Here is a 24,111-nt window from a genome sequence, read left to right as displayed (position 1 = left end):
ATTGGGATCATATGTTGCCTATATGAAAGTCTTTTGATCTCACTTGGTTTAAGTAAGACTAGATGGAAACATAAATCCAAACTCCTTGTGGGTTAGGTCTATAGCGATGAGCCAAGGTTGCATAACGCTATTTCAAAAAAGAAGCGTCAGCTCATACACTTACTGGAGATTATATCAAACATACAGCAGCAGTGATGTGATCGGACAATAGTTATTTTATTGGGATGCCGATGGATGAAGGAATAAAAATGCATTGTTTGAGCTCAGACCTGCAGGAAAAGCAAGCCTGTTACAATGTGTTAATTTAAATTAAAATTAGCTGTTTTTTAAATGTGATTTCCTTTTGAAGTCTCTTTTAGTATACTGAGACAATTCACTATTCGATTTTTCCTCGCTGATGTGAACTTAATTAAATGAAAATATGACTTCCTAATGCAGACATAATTGTTATTGTTATTATGCTACTATACTATAACTATATTTTTGTTGTTTTGGTAATAATTGTGTAATTATGTGAAATAACCGCGTTATCTATTCCAACTCTGACTTATATTAGGAGCTTTCTAATAGTTCTTTGGATGCTCCCACCCCTCGCTTCACGTAATCCATCTTCTTGACCAATCCTGTCCCTCCCCAAAAAGTTTACGCCATGCAGCCTATAAGAACTGCCTAAGTTTCTCAAGTATCAGAAAAGATTTGTCCTCCCAGAAACCCATCTATGGATACTTTGGTGTCTTCAAAACCAGATAAACTTACAGGTGGACCAATTCCGTGACTTCATGAGAGGGAAATCAATTTTTGGACACTTTCTTGTCGCCATCTACCCAAGTGGAGATGTCTGAGGAAAATCTGGGGGAAGAGTCGGGCAGCTCTCCTGTCTCTCCTGTGGACAGCCTGAGCAACAGCGAGGGGGAGCTGGACAGACAGCCGAAGAGGTGTGGGAGGAAGAGGAGACCGAGCAGGAAAAACGGGGAGGACTCAGATAGCCCGACCCCTGGGAAAAGAGGGAAGAAGTCCAGCAGCAGCAGCCCCCAGTCTTTCGAGGAACTCCAGTCGCAGCGGGTCATGGCAAACGTCCGGGAGCGACAGAGGACCCAGTCTCTCAACGAGGCGTTTGCATCTTTGCGGAAAATTATCCCCACTTTGCCCTCGGACAAACTCAGCAAAATACAGACCCTAAAACTTGCAGCAAGATACATCGACTTTCTCTACCAGGTGCTGCAGAGCGACGAGCTGGACTCCAAAATGTCAAGTTGTAGTTATGTGGCTCATGAGAGGCTGAGCTACGCCTTCTCTGTGTGGAGGATGGAGGGCGCTTGGTCCATGTCAACATCCCACTAACATCTGGAGAAATTATGCCCTATGGTACGCTTGATTTTCAACTAAAATCCATTCAACTGTGGGGGGAAAACATTACCCTCTAGAAAATGTTCTTTTATGGCTATAACTGTGGTTTAATGAAGCCTATTTTGTTTACTTATCTGCACAGTTTAGTGATAATTAGCCTAATGCCTTGTCTAACCTACAGATGACTGCTGAATCTACTTATCACATTCCGACGGGACAAATCTGGAGTCCAATGCTGGATACATGGGATCACTCTATTTAAACCAAAGACCGCAGAAGCTCTGGGGGATCATTTTTGCAGAGGCCCGATAGGGACCTGCAGCCGTGCAAACACTCATGTTTTAGGCTTTTTTTATTTTTTATTTTTTTAAGGAAAGGATATTTTGAATGCATGTCTTTGGACTTATTTCTGTGGAGGTCAAAGTGCATTATTGAAGCAGTTGTGAGACTGTCAACTGGTGGTGTAGCTCACATTATAGGCTGACTGTGTGGATCTAACCTGTGCAACAACAACAAAATATTTTCAGAATACATTTATTTATTTATTGGTGAAACGTGTTACATTGAGGAATAGATCCTGTGTCTGAAATACAAATACATTCCTATTTTTATCATCGTTTCTTTTGTAAATGTCTGTATATTTTTTGCATTAAAGAAAATGACGAGTAAAGTGTTTGCCTTTGACTTTCTTTCTTTTTTGTGTCAAGCTAATTGCATTGTTAATAGCAGACGGCCGAGGCCAAAATGAAGATAAAATAAACTGGACTTTGGTTAGTTGGTAGACAAGGTAAATGATGACATGAATGTATCTCGTGGACTGTTACTTCACATCAGATTTAATGGCAAAAGCTTCCACTATATCGCCGGTCACTTGGGAAAACAGATGGAGTTATTATTGGCTCGAGTGAAAGCGTTGGAGAAACATGCAACTATTTTTCATAGCCTGTTTAGCCCATTGTTACACATCCAAAAGGAACAAAAAAAAATAAATACATTTTCTCCGCATGTATAGCTGAAACTAAAAAAAAATAAAATGTAAATATGAGAAAAGGTTTTATGGCGGAAAAAAATGTCTGCTGTAGAGAAAACAGAGTTAGTCTGTATAAACGAAGTTAAAATTCCATTTTAATTAAAATTTGAAAGGCCTCGTTTAGTCTCCAGTTTCTCTCTCACTCTCTCTTTTCCTGGATTTGTTTACAGTTGGATTAAGGACTGGACCTGAGACGCACCATTATGAGTAAATAAGTTACACTGAGGTCATGTCAACCTGCTGGGCCCAAGATACAGTCTATCTTCTGCCAGTAGCTGAACATAAACAGCAGGGCAGTTACATGCTTAGGATTTAGACATTTTGTCAAACTAACACGACTTTCTTCTATACTGTTTTATTGCAGCATAACGATGCCTGGGCTATATAAATTCATGAGGACAAATTCAAACAATTACATAATAAATGGGATTAGTTTACCTATTGTATTGGCAATAATCTCTTGTGATTCTGCATATCTGCAACATAATAACCAGTAATAGCCTACTTTCTGCGTCTTTTCGCAAGGTAGGAAAGGTATTCCTGATTATTGTCACTAAATAAATCGTTCATACTGTTAACGTGCTGTGGTTGATCTCAGTGATCTGAGAAAGTTTCTCACTGTCCAAATCAAAGTGTGTGCCCGTTTGAAGGTGTGTAATTGGCTTCCGAGGCATGTATGGAATTCCCAGATGTCTGTGAAATTTAAGGAGGCCAAGAAGGTAGGCTGTAGTTCTTTACATATAGAGGCCATCTCACTGAAATGTTGGGGGACATGATTCACACACACAGTGCAGATGAATAAGCCGTTTTTCTTTAAACTTTTACAGTTAGGTTTTCAGTTCATGCCAGATAAATATACAGGGCCTACAATAAATAGAAGCTGCAGCCTATTTTTAAATTCCCAGCATTTGTGCAACTCAATAGGCTTAAATAAGTTTCCTCTCCCCTTCTTTCAGGAGAGAGGAGTTGGCAATTGACACGATGCAGAGGCACAGAATGAAACCTATTTAGAACAGATGTTAGTATTTTTAAAAAAACGTCACGTGAAACGAGCAGATGTTCAGACTGTGCAGAGACTCGCCGTGCAGCGCATTACTGCACAGAGAGAGCTCGGAAGAGCTTTGTTTCTACACAGACTGTGAGTCTGCAGTCCTACATTAAAATCATCCAGCAGGTTTGATTAAAATGGATTAATAAAAAGGGCCACCTGCAGGGAGTAACATGATCTGGAGCTGACTGAACGCGCTGAGACAAAGGTAGGCTGAACGAAAAGCTAGACAGTCTGTATTAATGATCGTGTGAGAGGTCGACTTGCTGATTATTTGGCTTTAAGATAGCCTACTGTATATAAAGATCAGGATGTTTCTTTCTAAAGCTTCCAACACTAACGGGCCTTCTGCTGTCGAAGATTTAGACTACTTTGAAGAGCGCGCGCGCGCGCGCGTGTGTGTGTGTGTGTGTGTGTGTGTGTGTGTGTGTGTGTGTGTGTGTGTGTGTGTGTGTGTGTGTGTTTGGGGGGGAGGGAGGGGGCTTAAAGGAGGGGAGTAACTAACGGACGAGAATCTATCACACATATTTAACCCCTGACTAAGCCTATACGAGAACTGTTGTGTCAGACATGGACGATATGAGTAATAATAAATTGACTAAATTGACTGCACTTTCAAATTAGATTTGACTTTTTTCTCTATTTCTATATTATCTGAGTAACAAGTTTCCATTCATCCAAATGATTCGTTTGCTCTGGATGTTTTTGTGCAGCTATAACGTTGATATTAAATCAGTGATATTAATGAGTTACTAAAAGTTATTATCAACCTCTATTATTAAAAATAATAATAACAACAACAACAACAACAACAACAACAATACTAATAATAATAATAATAATAATAATAATAATAATAATAATAATAATAGACATAAGTAAACTGTAGTCATGGGGCCTGGCGCAAAACTATAATTGATAATAATAAAAGCTCTCGGTTTTGTAACTACATATCGCAGTTCATTCACGTGCACCAGCAGCTGACAGGTGATATATAAATTGTTTATTATGTTGGCCTCCATATTTAGCTTCTTGTAAAAGAGTTAATTATTTATTTATTTTACTTGTACTTTTTTCCATTTCTAAAAAGCTTTATTTGATTACACTTTTCAATTGCAGCTTACTTGAAAATAGATGGTGTACCTGATAATTACTGTAAGAGATGGTTAGAATAACTTTAAAAATATGTGCACTCAAGAAGACTTCAGTTTGTTGTTTGTTTTATGTTGTTGCATTAAACAGTTTATTTCTGAGCTCAACAGGAAAGAGCAGGTGCAGACTTTACGGCCACTTCGGCCACAACGTTAAGTGAAATTCCAGATTTTCCATTTTGAGCCTCAGTGAGAATTGAAAGTTCCTCTGGTTGGTAATCAAACTTTTTCAGGCCCACACACAGTTTCATCCACACCTTTAACAATGCCTCAGACAGTGCACATTAAAGCCAGGAGTAGTTGAACTGCGTGGAGATAAGATCAGAGTACAGACATGCACTTGAGGCAAGGAAACAGAGGAGAGGCTAAACAGAAACAGACAGCTACAGTGCATACCTCCTGCATCTGGAGTCTGCTGATTATTGAATACATAAACATCTAAAATGCAGTTCTTTGTTGAGAGAGCATTTTATTTAATACACATATCAGAAAAGTGCCATGGTAATAAAAGGTGTCTTAAAGATGGAAAATCTGATTTTTGTTTTTGTGCAATAAATTTGAAGAAAATTTGGTTGGATATGATGTGAAGGATATGCATATAAAAAAACATCATTCATAATCTTTGTGCATCTCTGAGCAGATAGCAGCTATGCCTGTTAAAGTTCCTCTAACCTTTACTGCTGTTGAAAATGAGCAGCTACCTGCCGATACTTTTTCACATGACACCATGAGATCTGGCATCAAGTGAGGAAGATGTTAAACTTTGTCAAATAATAAAGGATGGATTTTAATATTTCCGCCCCTTTTCTCATCTGCTCACTGCAGGAGAAAGATGATAATGATCCATCTCATTTTGAATCTGTTCTGGTTTAAATACTTAAAACCTGAGAGAAGCACAGACAAAAACAACCAGTTTTAATCAGTTCAAATCATTAGATTCAATTAGATTAGATTAGATTCAACTTTATTGTCATTGTGCAGAGTTCAAGTTACAAAGACAACAAAATGCAGTTTGCGTCCAGCCAGAAGTGCAAAAAGAGCAGAAAAGTGCAATGCGATATACAAAGTATAGACAGGTATAGACAGGCGGTGCATAGACAGGACAAGAAATCATGGAGCACTGTCAGATTATTAGAGTGTATTTGTCACCAGATTTGTGCAACAAGATGAATCTGTTTTACCGTGAATTAAAGCTTGAATCTAAAACAAAATAGCTGTGGATGTAAAAGCATACTACAAACTTTAGATGAGAATCCTTTCCTAAATAAAAAACATGCAACAATGGACGCACAGGTGTGCTTCTGAAAATGCATTGCACTCTGAGTTGGAGCCCCATTGGAAACTCATAGTTCTGCAATCAGATAAAGCTCATTCGACAATAAAAGTTTGAAGAAATTTCCAAAGTTCAGAAGGTTTCACAGTGTTCTTTTTTCATCATCATTTCAAAACGTATCTCCTGATATCACACATTACACTCTTGATAATCAACTTTTTGTTTTAAAGGACTGATAACAAACTGATCAGCATCACTGTAAACATGTGGGAATCTAACTTTCAAGAGTATTTTTCCATGAATATAAAACATTGTCTTTTTATAAATCAGTTTAATCCAAAACAGGGTCTATTACTGTCTCTCTAACCTGGCATCGAGAAGTGAGGATACTTCATGCCGATAAACATTTGAATAGACACCTGTGCAGCAATTACTTGATTTATGGAAACATATGAGAAGGAAACAATAAGAGAGGTGATAGGGTATTTGGCTTCAAAAGTATTTGGCAAAATTATTGACTGAAAGTTGCAAAATGTTGACGATTTACTGATTCCTGCTCATGCTTCCAGACAACCGCAAACTGCATTTTTGATCCTCATCTTTGAAAAAAAACTTGTTTTGATCATGTATTTTGCATTTAAGAGTTAACATGAACTTGCAGAAAAAAGACCAAAAACTTTGATACTGAATGAAATGTCTCCTTTTTTATTTAGATAAACATTCATTTGCAAAAATTCAAAGGCTTTCATCCTGAGATCATAAACAACATGACGCTTTATGTCTGAAGAGTTATATGGCCCTTGAGGAAAATGATCAATGTAAAAGTTACAATGAGGAAACATTATTTCTTGAAATATTTGGATAAAAGTGGACTCAACAAGAGGAATTGGATGCCCTTGGCTGTTTGAGAAAATGTTAAACAGATTCTTGTTTAAATCTGGTTGAGGGCTTGTTGACACACCATATTTATGTTGGCAAATTAAAGATTTCAACTGAAAATATGAAGGCATAACAGGTCAGCGTGTCATCACAGTAAAATGCACACTGGTCATGAAGAATGACGGCATGATTTAGGCATTCCATGTGATTGTATCCAGGACCAGAGATGTCCTTTGATACACGTCCAAAGGGCACAGTCAAAACGTGTGCACCTTGTGTTCAATCTTTGTTGCGTGTGATGTGTGCCACCCAGGCTGCAGACAAGACACGGATCAGTGTGAATGCACAATGATGTCACAGACAGGAAAAGGCTGAAAAAGTATTGGCACCTTTTAGAATTGGCCGGATCCCCATTGGCTCTGCAGAAACGCTGGAATAATAAACAGGCAATCAGAAGGCAGCGTGAGCGTACACAAAGGCATTGCAAAACGTTGCAGATAATAAAAGCAGATTTTTTTACTGGAGGGGGATGATTATTTGTGTTCTTCGGTTGTCCATAAATAGAGGGCCTCTTACAGGAAGTATAAACATACAGATGGAGCGGAGGGCAGTCATAGTCCAACGCAGTGATTTCAAACATTCCTGTTTATGTTCAATCAAGATGGAGTATATAAATGTAGCCCTAGTTTGAGCATGAAATACAAAGGATTATTTTCTGAGGAAAGAGGGAAAAAGAATACCTCACTATAGAATGTAAACTGTTTGATGAGTGCTTCACTCATTGTGGAAACTGAACCACACAGTGAAGCTTATAAAGCACATGCATCATTTCCATGATTAAATGTCCCAACTCACTGTAAAAAGTTAAATCTATTCAAACGAGTATACATTCAATATTATTATCTTATAATAAACATCTCTGTGTGTGTGTGTGTGTGTGTGTGTGTGTGTGTGTGTGTGTGTGTGAGAACGTTATTTAAAATCTCAACTGATTTAAAGTAGCTTCTTCCTGGATGTGAATAAAGGCAGAGCACAATTTGTCCCTTATTGAGGCACTGATTGAAACATTCAGCAGTCCTTGTATTGCCCTGGGGTTAATAGGGCTCTAATGATGCAGTGTCCCTGCTCCTGTCCCCGAGGGCTCTCCACCACTCCCTGGGTATTAATCCCATTGCCTTCATTAACCTGCTGGCCCACAAGTCCCACCAACACTGAATACCGGGACACTAATGTCACACTTGTAATTGTTGTGTTGTTACCAAGAGTTACAATGATCTCCTTATTCCCTCGGAACCATTTTAAACAGTTTATTCTTATCCAATTTAGTGAATTCTTAGCAGGCATTATGAAGATACAGGGAGAATCTAATTCTAAATCACTGGAAACATCTTGTCCTAATACAGACTATTAGTCTTTGATAAAAAGGGAGATGCCCAACAAACCAACTCTTTATCATTTGTGCCATATTTAGTAATGCATACAATCACAAAATGCACAAAACAGTAGCATTAAAAAACTAAATAAAAACCCAATTCAGGGTCATCAAGGAAGGATGATGCCAAACCAAAACTTAAACTTGTTTGTAACAAAAGTCCTGAGGACTTTTACTCTTAAGTGGCTTTTAAAAAGCTATATTAACAGAGAAATGTGCTAAAATAAAATACAGCACCAACCAACTGATTTATAGAACTGCCAACTGGAATCAAAAATTCAATGTGGTTGAACTGCTTATGTAGAATAAATTAGTGAATGAAATTTGCATTCTGGACAACCATCTGTGACGTACAGTATATAAAGCAAATGCGAAAAATTTAATCATCTTTTCAACTTTTGCCATATCATATGTCACTGAGTAATAAACAGGATACATTTTTATATGTGTTGCTTTAGGCAAGTTCTCACCTGGCATTAATGTTCTATATAAGTTATGACTCATGATGTATTTCCTCACATCCCAGCAGGAGCGTCGGTGCAGGACGCTGCCTTATTACACGTGGCTTCAGAATCCTTCAGTCCACTGACAGAGGAGCCACCTGGTCAGATGACCACAACGATGACATCAACAACAACAACAACAACAGTAACAATAAGAAAATCAAGTTTTTTTGTTTTATATATAAGCAACTATTTTGTTTATGTTTTTTTAGCTGATAAAAATTGTTTTTTAATGCTAATTATTAAAAGCATTTTGTCTGTTTTTTGGTATTTCACTGATAGCTTGAACTGTAATAGTGATGCATTAATATGCTGATTGCACAGGCATAACTTAAGAACAACAATTTGTGTAAAAATGTATATCTAAAACATTAAAAAATATTTACACATGAAAAAATACTTCCCTATCCATAAAAGTGAAAAACTGCAAGTTTAATAGCCTGCACAGTTTTAGTTATAATTCACTACAATAACAGTGAAGTCTGTGTGAGACCCCCATTAGAGAACTCAGTGATAATCTCAGTGTAAGACAACATAAATACATCATACATACATCTCCTCTATCTCCATGTCATCAGGGTGCCAGCTTCGTCCTCCACAACAGAGGAGCGGCTGTTTGTGACCTTAGTGCTAAATCAAGTTCAAAGAGGACCACTGGTGTTTGGCAGATAGTTTTACACAAGGGCGGTGGGAGAACAGTGTGTTTGGTCAACCTCTGGCTCCCCCTTTGATTCACAGCTCTCTGTGACCCCTGGCAGAGTGATACCACTTAAGACCACTTCATTCAGCTACACTGGTCAGTCTGATAAGATCTGGGTGATAACTGACTTGACTCTCAATCTCTTTGAATTTGTATTACTTGGCATTTTTACACAATATCTCATCCTTTTTATATGCACGATTGCACATCAAGAAAATCCTACAGAAGTCCCACTCTAGTAAAAGACAGAAATCTGATTGGAGAATGTTTTAACAGTAAATGTTGGTGGTTGGATTCTCAGCTCACATTTCACCCTGGCCTTTATTCATTTTAACACTCCCTGCTTAGATTTAGAGTATATAAATGATAATACATTGGCAGACAGACTAACTAAATGAATTCATTTTATTTCACTCCAAATGTTGAGTTTGTTTGAGAGTTTCAATCCATTTATACCTGCAACATCAACGACTGCATGATTGTATTTGCAAGACTTCAGTGGTTGGCATTTGTATTCATCCAAAGTAAATAAAACAGGAAATAAAGCCTCATGCAATGAATTAAATCCTTGTTAATCATTTGAAAGCCCTTCTTTGATGCAGGTGATTGGCAGCCATGCACTTTCCCTTTTTTAAAATATATGAACAAGATGTCAGAGCTGTAGTATCTACTGTGTGAAAAGCAGCAGTTTAGTCTGGGCCATGTTCTGCTGTTTTTGAACCAAATAGTCTGGTACCAGCGTACATTATCCAAGAGCAAATAAGTACATGTGGCACATTAACTTTCCACGGACGACATCTGAACACAACTGGAAACCCATCAGGAAAAACAGTGCTGTGTTTATTTTGTATTACAAGTGTATTATCACATTATAAGAATGAATAATGTATTGTGATTGGACTGCTGTTTTTTTAGGCGCACGCTCAAAGTAGCCTATTAATAAAATAGTTCTCTTAAGCAGTAGAGAACGGCTCATTATTTCACAACGCATGCAGTTTCCTGTGCTTTTTATTGGACAAAGAATATGTAGAATTTAGTTTTAATGGTGCATAGAAAGAAAAAAAGTCCAGTGAGTTAGCAAGACAATCGAAAAAAGAAACATGTAGTGATATGAAGAGGCTCTTCACTGTAACCTTGACAAAATACTGCAGACAGTTGGAGTTTCAACTGTCCTTGGGAACACGTGTTCAAGTAAGTAATTCAAGAAATATTTTACAAAAGACATGCCTGCCAAAGTATTGACTGTGTTGCAGTGAGTCACCTTTTCTCACACACGCATACGCTTGCTCTGCTGTATTCATGTTATGTGTTATTTTGGTTCATTTCCCTGACCTTTAACACTTGCCCCAGAGAGATGCAAATGCCTAAAGAACATAATGGCCCCCTTCCTGTGTAAAAACTAGGCCGTAAAGGAAGATAATTAGGGTTGTCAGTACAACAGGGTCCAGCAGGCTGACAGTGTCGTGTTCACTTGCAGAATTTAAAAGCATCAAAGCTCCACCAGGGCTGGTACTGGAGCTCTGGTTTGAATTAGGGAGCGACTTCCACAGTCTCCCTTCAAATTCAAGATCAATATGGAACACCCCCTTCAACAAAAAAAAAGAAAAGGAAAAAAATGGAGAAGGGGCCCAGCTAGTCCTCGTCCAGATAGACCTAAAGATCTGGATTTCATTAGAAACAATCATCTTATCTGTTTCATCTCAATGCTGCCCCAAGGGTTGGCAGGCAGACCAAGTGGGCTCTTTCTTTGCAGTTTGAGAAAGCCTGCAGCCAGCCAGAGGCCTGTGGATCAGGTCATTAAAACACTCCTGCCCCTGCTGCTAGTGATAAAATATTTTCATGCTTTTGTAAATAGATTTTCTTCTTTCAACCCTACAGGACACAAAAAACACAACTTTTGTTCTCTGGGTATCCCAGGATATAGGACGTCCTAAAGTTTGAGAAGAGTCAGCCAAAGCATTGTTAGTTTTGCTCTCAGGTGAAGTTGCATGAGCGATTCTGTTCTTTCCAATCTGTGACTGTACTCCATCACCAACGTGGAGCTCGGTCGCTCCAGTGCTCCAGGCTTGTTAAGGCCGGTGTCACGGCATATGGCAAGGACACCTGTCAAACCAGCATGAACAGTACAATTATAGCCTTAACAGCACAAGTCTTTGCTGAAAGATGGGAAACTCTACTTCAAAAATAATGTCAGGCAGTCATGTTATCTAATAGGCCCTGTTAAAGGAATAATTCAACATTTTGGGAAAATACACTTATTGGCTTTCTTGCCGAGAATTAGATGAGAAGATTGAGCCCACTCTCACGTCCCTCCATTCGATATGTAGCTACAGCCAGGAGACGGTTAGCTTAGCTTAGCACAAACACCGGAAAAAAGGCGCCTCTAAAGCCAACTGGTTCTCCTAGAAATTACATTTATATAATTAATTTGCAACATGGAACATTATGCTGAATTATTATTTTGCCAATTTTTTTATCAACTTTTTATTTTAACTAACGTTGTTAATTAATGTATCTGGCAATTCACAAATTGTTGATGCCAAATGTATCTGCTAATCGTTCATTGACAATCCCTTTGCAACAACTGAAGCTATATTACGTGTTGCTTACGGAGCTTTGGAGCTGCTGGTAGGCAGATTTTTTCGCACAGCCCCTTGTTACCAGTCTTTGTTCTAAGCTAAGTTTACTGACTGGTGGTAGTGTCATATTTACTGTACATACACGAGCGTGCTATCGATCTTTTCATCTAACTGGCTGATAGCCATATAAGTGTACTTCCTAAAATGTTGAAATATTTCTTTAATCAAAATGTCAAGCGCGCTCAGGCTCTGACGACCAGCACTTGTTCTCTTTGAGGCCAGAGGGGACAGTTTAGGTAATCTAGTACAGTTTGGCTCAGAAAATAGCTGTTTATTGAAGGAAGGGATGCCCTTTTTGGTTGAATGGGGGGTCGGGGGGTGGAACAGTGGTGGCAAAGGAGCAGAGAGGGATGTGAGGCCCATGCAGGACCTGGAGCTGAAATTGAGAACCCTCCTCATCAGGGGTTAGGGATCATGGGCAGAGACTTCCCTTCATCACAGCCAAGCTGGGAAATGCAGAGGACAGCATGGGTCAGCCCAGACAGCCTGCTGTGTGCTGTTACCATGGCAAACATCCCAAGGGGCAAAGAGAAATAGATGACAAGTACAATAATATGAGGTGTAATCACAAAGGTCAGTTGCCTGCAATGTTCTGCCTCCACTCTCAAAGCCTCATATTCTCAAAAAGTGAAAAAGTCAGTTTACTTTAATGGAAAATGACTCAGTAATGTAAGCATTTTCCTCCATGCCTTTAGAAATCACGAAACCTTGAGGAAAAAGCTCTAGAGACTCTCCATGAGCAGCCATTGAGAGATTCCAGTCCACTTCCATTGCGAGATATTTACTTTCCGGCTCTTTGTACTAGGTGCCCTGCAGATGGAATCTAGCATCCTCTTTAAGGGGGAATTTTATGACTTATTAACTGTCAACAGTTCATAACCTCCAAGGAGCTATTAAACTTCCCCCTGTGGTCACACCAGAAATGGCAGTGTTTGATTTGGACTGGGAAGATATTTGAATGTTTTTGCTCTTGTCCACCCTGTGTGCAAGTGCAACAAAATACTGGAATCAGCTTCGACATCAGATCATTGTGTCAAGATAAGGATAATAATGTGTTTGCTTTATTTTGAAATTACAGAAGGCACAGTGTGGATTGATTGTCTAAGAACACAGTTAATCACAAAAGAGAAAACACAGTGAGGAGACAAATCAAGCAACAAAGACGGCTTAGGGATGACCCTGCAAATATTTAATCACCATTGAGCCAAAATTAAAACATTTAATTATAATTAAATAGTTCTTCTTACAGCTGCAGGTGAATAACTGCAACATTCTCGTCATCTTTTTCCACTTTTTTTCATTGTGCTATATCATAGTTATATTTGTTCTTGAGAAATGGTGTCAGTGGTGCGACTAAATCATTTATCACCAGCCAAAAGCAACCAGGATGAATAATTCAGTCCAGATGTAGCTGTTTCAAGCTTGATACCAGGGTTCATTTCCTGTCTGTGCTTTGTAAGACAACCTATTACACCTCCCAGGCAGCTGCCGGGTATACTGGCCCAGCCTGAATATCAACACTCCTCAGGTGTCAGTGTAAAAATCACATAACACACACCAACACTATAGCCTCCTATTTTTATCGTATACTGACAAATACGGAGGGATTAATCTGCATAAAGTACGTAAGCATAATTTTGAGATTCTTTCTACTTTACTTGAGTATTTCCATTTTATGTGACTAGATACTTCTACTTCACTACATATTAAAGAGGCTAATATTGCACCATTTCCACTAACTGTATTTGATATAGTTACTGGTTACATGCAAAACGTGATAAGCTGATAAGATATGACGCATTTGTACAAATGAAACTATCCAACAGTTTATAAAGCTGTTGAAATTAGCCACTCATATCTTAATGCATAAGTAATAAGTCAGTAATATTACCCTAATGAAGGCCGCCCTAATGAGTACTTTTACTTTTGATACTAAAAGTACATTTTGTAATACATCCTCTTTTTATTATAAATGCAGGACTTATAATGGTCTAGTATTTGTTCTTTTACTAAAGTAAAAGATCTTTTTACACCACTGTTGTAACTAACTTTCTGTATCAGCAAACAAGACAATCAGGTAGGGTTAGGTATTCTACAGCGATCATAAAATGAAAAAAACCAAATACAAAGGATACAAACAGTGACACATATACACTCGCACGGAGTAGCAGTTCTCTTGTTTATTTCATATGCTAAAAGATCTGGGGGGCTATAACTCTCTGGCTGCCTTAAAAGCATTCTCTTCCGCCCCTTTGGCCGCCATGTGGTAGTAATTACGTTCTCTGCCTCGGCCATGCAGGTGACTGACACTGAGTGACCACTCCTCAGCACCCATGCATGTGTAAATGAAGCAGAGTTTCCTGGTCTTCTTTTATAAATAGTGAGATATTTAGTTTTGTGTTCAATTGACTCCCTCGAGTGTTGGGCCCTTTGACAGTCACCAGTCATACAATGTACTGCATCTGTTGAATGTTTTGGCAACTTGAACGTTGGTATTTTCTGCTCTTTTTTCTCTCTGCAGAACCTGGTTATGCTCAGAGTGAAATGTAGTTGCATTTTGCAGGTGGGACCAACTCTGCAGCCTTTCAAACTGAGCCGTTATTCGTCCATCCATTCAAGCATGAATTGCATGCAAGTTTCAAAACAAATAAACACCAGCAGAGAAGGTTTCTATGGAAAAAAATCAATCTGTGGAGGGATGTCAGGATTGTTAGGAAGAAAAGGTAAACAGTGAAGTGGAGTGGCCTGCAGACTTTAATGTAGTGTTTACACTGTAATTAGTCTTTGCAGAATGAGATTCCTGACAGAGGGTCTGAGGCGGTGTGGCATGATAAAATAAACTCTAAACAGCACTGTTTCAAGACATCCTCCATGGACCATAAACCAAGACGGCCTCCACAGACTACAACCACCCCTCTCTAATTTTCAAAATGGGTGGTCGGATTTTTTTCCACATCCCGCTCTCGATCATTCTTTATCTGTCTTTCTTTTCCTCCTTTTTCACCCCAACTTGTTCCCTCCCTTTGCTTGTTCTCCCTCTGTTTATGCCACTCAATTCTTTGCATTTGCATTTTCCCTCCATTTCTGTGTTGTTCCTCCTAGTGTTTGTCCCTCAACCTCCTGCTCCCTCCCATCCAGAGTGAACCCGGGTTGAAGCTTCAACTTCCAGCTCTCCACAGGCCCCTCCGGACTCTGACTCGATGACACAGTCTACAGCCATGCGTGCAGATGGGGGGACGACTGGGGCTCATTCAGAACTGTGTCACTGTCCATCTGAGCAAACAGAGTCTCGGGGAAGCAGAGAAAGAGGGAGAGAGGCGGGGGAGAAAATGGTAAGGAGACCAGGAACCAATTGGTGAGGGAGGGCTGGCAGAGTGACAGCCAATGTACAATAACATTAGTCTTCCGCTTTGGCCCAAGTGAGCGCTCCTTCTGGACACAACTCTGCCTCAACGTTTCTTCTTATTCTTTTTTTTTTTTTCTCCTCTCTTTTTCTTGCATGGAGCTCCCTCCAATGGAAACACATTCCTGTCATGCCTCACTGCTGCTCCCTGTTTAGATTTCTCATTACAAACAGCATTACACGCATGGGCTAGAGCTGGCCGGAGCACCAGCCAGGGAGAGGCTGGGGACCTCAGTCCTCCACAGCCTCCAGGAGAGAGATGAAGGAGCTGGGTCCATTACATGGAGACTCAAAAACCCAGAATCACATCTTTTCACATTCATTGGTTCTGATGATAAGAGAAAACGAGCTGAAATATATGTTCATCATAAGAAGGAAAGTTCTTTTGCAAACTGAACTTGCACTGAACTCCAAACATTCTGTAGCTGCCCTCTCTAGCTGCAGAACTTCAAATAAAACTGAACAGAAACCTTGAGAAATTTCAAAATCTTTCCATTGATATTAAACTGTCACGAGAACCGCCAGTCCATCTTTTGATTTTGAAACTTCTCTGTTATGTTGGGATACGATGAACCCCCAATTTCCATCTAGACGATTTATGATTATGAAGTGGAGCTGCCTCACAGGATACCAGAACTTTATGGAAAGCAGGCCTCTTTCTTTCTCCCCACACTCTCTCATCTATGTCCAAGCGCAGCACCAGAGGACTAGAGCTTGCATGACTCCCCAGGCTTTCTGCGTATTGTTGACTGACACCTGACTGTGTCTATTAATGTGAAAAACTGGGGTTACATACATACTAGGCAACTAATATACAACCTGTGCAGAAATGTTGCTGTAGAGGACGACTGTTTGACAATAATTTCTCAGTCGCTGCTTGGTTTCAGTGTGACTTTTACATCTGAGGGATAAAAGTGATTTCCCTCATATAGCAGCCAATCAAATAAGGCAGAACATAAATCTGTAACTTAGAATGGGTTCCAACCAAAAACGTTTCCTGTTCCATTAAGTTTCCACTTTAAACTTTTCCAAAACCCAACACTGCTACATGCCCTCATCTTCATCTAGTCAAAAAGTAAAAAAGCTTTCTGATTTTTTCCACTTTGTTGAGAAAATAGACAGTTGTGATGTGATTGGGATGTTACTACCATTTTCTCGTGCCAGAAGCCCTGCAGACAATCTGCTATCAATTTCTTCAAATCCATGGAATTACACTCTGTGCTATTGCCAAGATATATAAGTGATAACAGTGGGCAAGGTCTTTTGAAGATGAGATGTGGACATTCTTTTAAAAGAGACTGTTTGTTGTCTTTCAAGTATTTGTATGCAATAATTTACATACAGTGATATTTATGTTCTCTTTTTATTTTTGAGCTGTCGAGGATGTGTTCGGATGACAAACATCTAGCCCGAATCCTCCTAACATCACCTCTAAACAGATTAAAGGTCCCTTATTGTGAATAAAAGTGAGATTTCCATGTCTTTTTTTTGTAAAGAAGGTTGAGGTGCTGTATAAATATTGTCAAATTGTTAAAATGCTTAATCCACATGAGAATGCACACAGTCCATATTAAGAAACGGTGCCTTTAAAGCGAGCTGTAAGGACTTCCAGACGGTTGTGATGTCACAACTATACTGTATATAGGTAGAAAGTACCGCTAGTGCCATTACAGTCATTCCCTGGCTTCAATGACAGCACAGAGACTCCTACAGCGCAGATGCAGAAGACCCATAAACGCTGACCAATTAGAGAGCACTGGGCTTTTTCGGAAGGGGGGCTTAAAGAGACAGGAGCTAAAATGGGGCATTTTAAACACAGAGTGAATATATGTATATTCAGACAAACAGTATGAGAAAAATAATGTGTTTTCTGAACATTAAAGCATGTAAACATGTTCTAGTAGAAACCCAAATTAGAAGTATGAATCTTAAAGGGGTGATAGAATGCAAAACCGATTTTACCTTGTCATAGCTGAATAACGACAGTTCGGTGGGTAAATAGGACATACATAGAAGCTCAAAATCCCATTGATACCCCTTTACTATGCAAATCTCACATTTTGAAACTGCCGCTGAAAACGGGCGAATCTGAACAAAGCTAAAAGTTGACGTAAGCATCTCAACTCCTAGTCTTTGTCACGCACCAACATTTGCATAGGCTACACCACTGACCTGAGGTCAGCTTTGTCTTATGAATCTAGCTAGGTCATGCAGATCTCCAGAGGTCCGCTATTTAATGACTAAATTCACTTCTGAGACTTTTTATGCGAGAAATCAACTATGTAGAGGTCAAATATGGGCCGTTTTACGAAAATGTATGGCTAATTGCAAATTTTGTCCGACTGTGTGTCGCAGTTCAGCAGGAGCTCAGCAGGCTACGTGACAGCGGCCGGTGCTGCCTCGCTGCCCGGCGTGTCCTACTTCATAGACTCCGGCTCACTGTGAGCTAGCTGGATCTCCGTCACGAAGGGAAGCCTGCCGGTTCTGGGTTACTGGACTACAAAATGCCATGGCCTTGATGGAGCTCCAGGGCCTGCAGCTAGCCGCGATCTTTATCCATAGGATTGAAGGGACAGTTAGCAGCTAACAAAATCCCTAGCTAATGTTCACAAAAATGCATTAAATTGAAATCGGACACCATTGTTAACTTTATAAGACCTTGGGGTAGATGTTATATAAATGGCGTGACGAAATTCAAACTGTAAATATACTCTAATTATGCCGAAAGTGAAGCTAACTAGCCGCGATCTGTACACATAGGATTGAAGGGACAGTAGCAGCTAACAAAATCCCTAGCTAATGTTCACAAAAATGCATTAAATTGAAATTGGACACCGTTGTTAGCTTTATAAGACTTTGGGGTAGATGTTATATAAATGGCGTGACAAAATTCAAACTGTAAATATACTCTAGTTATGCCGGCAGCTGGCAGCCAGCCAGCCAGCTCCGCGGAGCTCCGCAGAGCCCCGAGCCCTGGTAGTCCAGTAACCGAGAAACGGTGACTTTCACTGGGTATGGAGGTTGCCGTTTTCTTGTTAGACTGTGTGGAGCTCCTAAAGTCCGACACGTACCAAATTTGCAATTAGCCATCAATTTTCGTAAAACGGCCCATATTTGAGCTTTATATAGTTGATTTCTCGCATAAAAAAGTCTCAGAGGTGAATTTAATAACGAAATAACAGACAAACAATGTATAACTTTGCAGTGTCTGAAATATGAGACCTGCTGTCTAGTCTCCAATGGATGTGTATGTGGTTCGCTCAAATTTAGATGAGCGCAAAGCTCATCTAAATATTCATGAGCATACCATATTTGGAAGAAAAGCTCTTGTTACAAATAGGGCCATATTCATAGGGTATTTAAGGACCCATAAAATAGCATTCGAGCAATTTTCAGCCCAACCAATGTTAAGGAATAGTGTGAAATACCCTATATAATCATTCTATCACCCTTTTAAAATTAGCATAATATGCAACCTTCAAGCATTAGAGGTGACAGGCAGATTTTATCTTTGGACAGAACCAGGCTAGCTTTGTGCTATGCTAAGGTAACTAAGGCTGTTAGCGGTTGCTTCATATTTACTGCACAAACATGAGAGCGATATCAATCTTCCCATAACTCTCAGCAAAAAACAGAAACAAACGTATTTACCAAAATTATGAACTTGTCCTTTAAACACTAAAATTGACTCTGCATTGCACAACTCCACACATGTAAACACTTGAGTAGTATTTGAGGTTTATTTTCCATCACTAACGAAGTAGCTTGGGAGGAAATTCCCCCCTAAGAATGCAGGCTGTCCAACTCTGCGTCCAGAAACCAACACTCAGACCAGGAATGAGAAAAAGTTGAAGCCACCTGTTTCACTTCCACTACACTCTTGGCATAATGCAGGCTTGTTCATGGCAGATTAACACCAGGCCATATGAGGTGGCAGTGCCAGCTGAACTTCAAAACGTGAGGGGAAGTGCCATTAACTTCAGTCTACCACAATTTGTGGCATTCTATGCATTTAAATAACATGATCCCTTCATATAGATGGTGATTTCCCACTTTGTCAAAAGAAATGCTCTGTCACGACTCTTAGCACCAGCGTGGGCACACATTCCCATCTGGTCGGGTAACACATTCTTACATTACATTAGTGGTGCGTTATGTTCAGTCAACAACATGCCTACACTGTGGCTGTTCTGTTAAAACTGTGATGTAGCACTGTGGATCTGTCACAGCACTGTTTCACAGTCTGGCCTCTACCCAAACCAGTCACACAACATGAAACTGTGCAGTTGATTCCTCATCATGAATTATGTGAATTATAGCGACTCCAGCGCACATCACGACTGTACTGGCGTCTAAGAACCTTTCATATATTGTCCAGAAACGTTTACTTCAAACTATTCATGCTCCCTCAAGATTCCACTGTGGTTTCACACTGCAAAGATAAACAACTTTCACCAAAGTGAAGCATAATTTAAATATACGGCAGCCTTAATTTGATTTGTCTCCTGCAAGAGCAGATCCATAATTCAATCCATACATCAGACTTTCATTTACAAACTTTTAATTTCAAACATTAAACAAGTTTATAAACCATTAAGAATTGTTCAATTCGACAAAAGAAATGTTAACACAAGGTCCAACTTACTTGTCTCCTAAGCTTTTAACTATTTCTCGCGGCCCTCCTGCTGTAATTGTTATCACTGAAGCAGGCCATAAAATGTAGTTAAAAGCTGTAGAGAATGACAAGTAAAGTGTACCTTTTATTTTTGTCAACCTGCTATTTCCAAGGTCAATAATGAAACCTTCAAGCTCCATTGTTTAATTCCCTGACTCCCTGATTGAATCTGTTACATCTGCTTCAATCTAACCCTTAGTCTCAGAGAGTCGTCATTCTTAAACTTGTAGAACAGAGCTTTTAATGTTTTATTTTATATTTTAGTATTTAAATGAGATATCAACACTTTGTAAAAAAAATACCACTTTTGCAGAAAGATTTAGAACACAGCAAAACATGGATTTATTGCATTTATGACCAAAAAAATGTAATGTAAGACAATTGTGACCCGTTCCATACACCTTCATGTTAGCTTTACACAATGAATAATACATAATGAATAAAAATAAACTCAATTTAAATAAACAAAAAAAAGTAACACTTTAGTACTTGAACATTATATCTACAAATACCTTAGACTATGCAATTGTACATAGTAGCAGTACATTTAGCATGAGACAGCCAACAGGCATCAGGCGTAGCCTCCAGTGTATCTGAGTGATGACGTTATTTGGAAATTGCACAGATGAGCAAACATGGCAGCAGCAACATTAATGGAGCTTGGAGCCCTGCTTTTCCCACTGTCTCCGACCAGCTACTCAGTTGCACCAACACGTGCCTCGTGTATCCACACACAGATGATTCCCTCAGAGATTAGCCTGTGATGTAGTGTGTAGCGTGAACTCCCTTGCATGCAGATTCCTCGGGGACCTTTTCAGGGGCCCCCCATTTTATTCTCTCAACATTATAGTGATAATGAGAGAGCCCTTAAACCCTCCTTGAAAAATATTTCCCCAGGGCAATGTTCACTCAGGCTGCATTCCTCATACCTCACTATCTTGTGTCTTAAATCTCCTGGAATATCTTAAAATGTAGAAATGAACCACAGAATTAGAGATTTATCATGCTTTCCACAATATGGACAAAGTGTTGAATGTATATTTGTTGAATGATAACTTATCTGAATGAATATAGCATTGTTCTATGGAGGTTAGAATTTAATGTTGATTTGAATAATTTTTCAAGAAATGTTTTTCTTTGAAGGTTATTATGCTGTGTTTCACTCAGGCCATTCTTATTCGCTTTTTGTGTTTCATTTATGATTATGTCATGAGTTTATACATTGCATTTGCAATGCCGTATAGATCATGAGACAAACCCCAGTGGTCCATGGTCACAAGCCACAAATGGCAAAAAGTTTAGGAGAACTGAGGTGGAGCTCAAAATGGTCTCTTGGCACAGGCTTGGAGAAGAAATCACAAGTCTTACAAGCCCTCTGGGTGTCATTTTGCCTGGCGGTGCATTCAGGCAACACTTACAAACACGTCCTGTCCAACTAGCAGAGCAGCAGACTTGCTTTATGGGCTTTGGATTGAATGGTGTGAGGGAGGTAGGCACGTAAAAGTGACTGGTCGCAGGAATCAAAGAGAGGAGACGGCATCCCAGGGACGCCAGAGCTCCACTGATGGGATACTCTCAGACAGCAGAGGCCAAGTTTGCCAGTCCCCATCTCCTGAGTGGAGAGGCCACTTCCCTGGACCACTGTGGTTCCTCAGTATCACCTATCAGCCAGGTCAATCAGTGGCTGAGATAAAGCAGTTCCTCGGACCGGATGGTCTTTGAACACAGCAGGGGGAGAACTCCCCCAGGTCTCTTATCTCATTAAACTTGAAAAGGTATATTAATCCTTAAAAGGCTAAGATAACAGTATGGATGACACCAGTCAGGGAGACTGACAGTGATATAACCGCTATCTATGTTGGGTCATCACATGTTTCATCTCAGGAGACAAGAAAGGATGTGGAATTCTTCTTCTGTTCTTGAAAAAAAATGTTGTCTCCTGTGGTTCAGGTCAATTCACATGAAGTGTAAAAACAACACATATTCCATTCAGAAGTATACAATTCTTTGAAATGCTTACTGAACAAAGCCAACATTACTTTTGAAATACAGTTTTAGATGTATTAATCTCATAGAGTTTATGATTTAATGTTCATTGACAGGCACACAAGTCATCAAAGAAAGAAATCTTGGCCTCACAGACATCACAGGCCACAACGAATCCAACAGAAATGAGGCGACTCCACACCCATCTGACATCAGTGCTTTTATTTCTCTTTTCTTTTCTGAGGTGCACTTTTTCACACCAGCACACAAAACAGTTTCCTCCGTTTGGTGCCAGAGCTGCACTGTCCTGCACCCTGAGCACGGTTAACAGCACACGGAAAGAAAAACACCACGTTGTACCACTAGATGCCAGATTCATACAAATTTTAACATGCACACAAGAAAGCTGGAAAATGTCCTTTATGTGCCGTTTTAGCCTTATGTCATCTTCAACTCTGGTGGGCAGGGTTTGAAGAAGAAGAGGTTCATCTAACAAATGACTTCCTCATTCACCTCGACTTATGAGGCAAACATATTTTATATACACAAAACCCAAAAAAATTTAATTTGTTAAAGGTGCAATATGTAATACTGACAGCTAGTGTTTAAAATAGTTACCGCAGTACAAATTCAAAATACTGGAGAGAGTCGTCTCCCCCGCCCCCTCCTCCCCAGATCCGAAGTTCGCGTTGGTTGCCAGGCTGAGACCGCAGCATCCGCAACAATGTTGCTAGACGCTTGTCTCACATAGCCAGACATTACTCCGCAGCACAACGGAGTAGCTAACGTTAGATGCTGGCTATATTGACAGTCAAAAGAGTCTGTGCTCAGGTGGAGCTCTGTACCCAACTGACAGGCACACTTTTTCGGCTTAGAATTACAGAAGGAACCGCTAAAAACCCCACAACCTCGCTGTCCTCCCCACACGCCAGACAGACACACTTCCTCGGCTTAGAATTATTGTAGGAACCGCTAAAAATACCACTACCTTGCCATCCTCTCCACCCGACGGAACACACTTTATTGGCTTAGAATTACGGCAACAATCGCTTCCCAATTTACAGCCCCCCCCTCTTGGCTTCAAATAACTCACCGTTTGTTGGCTACGGCTGCAGAACAGGCTACATGTTGTAAACAGCCGTGGCCCACTTGCCTGGTCCTCCGGTAACGTTGGCAGTTAGCAGGGTTAGCATGGCAGCATTAGCCAGGACCAGTTGGGATCAATTTACTGGCTGTGTCTCAATTGTTTTTGCGAGTAACCAACTCGGGTACTCTAGCTATATAATTCAATGTGAGTAGCTACACGAATGTTGAAATGATATAAAAATGCCCTTCCCTTGTAGCCGTGATAAATTAGCCTGAAGGTAATGCTTACCTGTTCAGGAGGAAATTAGCCAACTCGGCGTCCTTTTGGGCTCTAAGCTGTCTCCATCTTTCAAATACAGCTCTAATATTTACCCAGGGTTTGTTACGTCTCTGGTTACGCAACTGTTAGAAACACGCCGTTTTATTTAGGTCGGGTAGAATTTATTTCCGTTGATCCTGTTAGTTTGTTTGCTGCTTTCATGGCTGTACTAACGTTACAGCTGTAGCGTGCTGGGTTTACGTGTTTACAGGTATATCTGGCAACCCGGCCTGGCTATCAAACTGGGCAGTTGAAAGCAACACACAGGCCAAAACAGAAATTCCATCACGGAACGGACATTTCAAAAGGAGAAAATACTGGCATTAGCATTGTTGTCAAAAAAGATAGAATTTCAACTTAGCATGTTTCTTTAATATCTGATGACGCATTGGGTTAATTTTTGGATTAATTACAGTAAATATATTACATATTGGACCTTTAACAGCTAACATCAAACATTCTTCATAATAGCTTCATGGCATGAAAAGAGTTTAGCTCTAGCAATATACCTTCAATATTAGGACACGGAAACCTGACCGGTTGAGTTTCACTCTTACATGTCGATTGTCTGCATATCAAAGAAGAAGAAGAAGAAGAAGAAGAAGAAGAAGAAGAAATACTTTAGTAACCCCCTTGGGGA

General features: G+C 39.8%; 1 protein-coding gene and 1 long non-coding RNA gene across 2 annotated transcripts; both read left to right on the top strand.

The window, feature by feature from the left end:
* Window positions 1–700: 700 nt before the first annotated feature.
* Window positions 701–2,031, top strand: twist1b (twist family bHLH transcription factor 1b). Its single transcript, XM_078251884.1, has 2 exons — window positions 701–1,365; window positions 1,529–2,031. The coding sequence occupies exon 1, from the start codon at window positions 835–837 to the stop codon at window positions 1,339–1,341; it is 507 nt and encodes a 168-aa protein (XP_078108010.1). The 5' UTR covers window positions 701–834; the 3' UTR covers window positions 1,342–1,365; window positions 1,529–2,031.
* Window positions 2,032–3,455: 1,424 nt separating this feature from the next.
* On the top strand, window positions 3,456–9,928 carry LOC144519001 (uncharacterized). Its single transcript, XR_013502062.1, has 2 exons — window positions 3,456–3,633; window positions 8,687–9,928. It is a non-coding gene; the product is annotated as an uncharacterized LOC144519001 (long non-coding RNA).
* The last annotated feature ends 14,183 nt before the right edge of the window (window positions 9,929–24,111 follow it).

Source organism: Sander vitreus, chromosome 6 (genome assembly GCF_031162955.1).
Source record: "Sander vitreus isolate 19-12246 chromosome 6, sanVit1, whole genome shotgun sequence".
In the NCBI taxonomy this organism is placed as follows: Eukaryota; Metazoa; Chordata; class Actinopteri; order Perciformes; family Percidae; genus Sander; species Sander vitreus.
This window is presented reverse-complemented; position numbering and strand designations above follow the sequence as displayed.

Bases quoted from the DNA above. Each gene is read 5' to 3' on its own strand.
- twist1b (XM_078251884.1), top strand. From the start codon at position 835: ATGTCTGAGGAAAATCTGGGGGAAGAGTCGGGCAGCTCTCCTGTCTCT.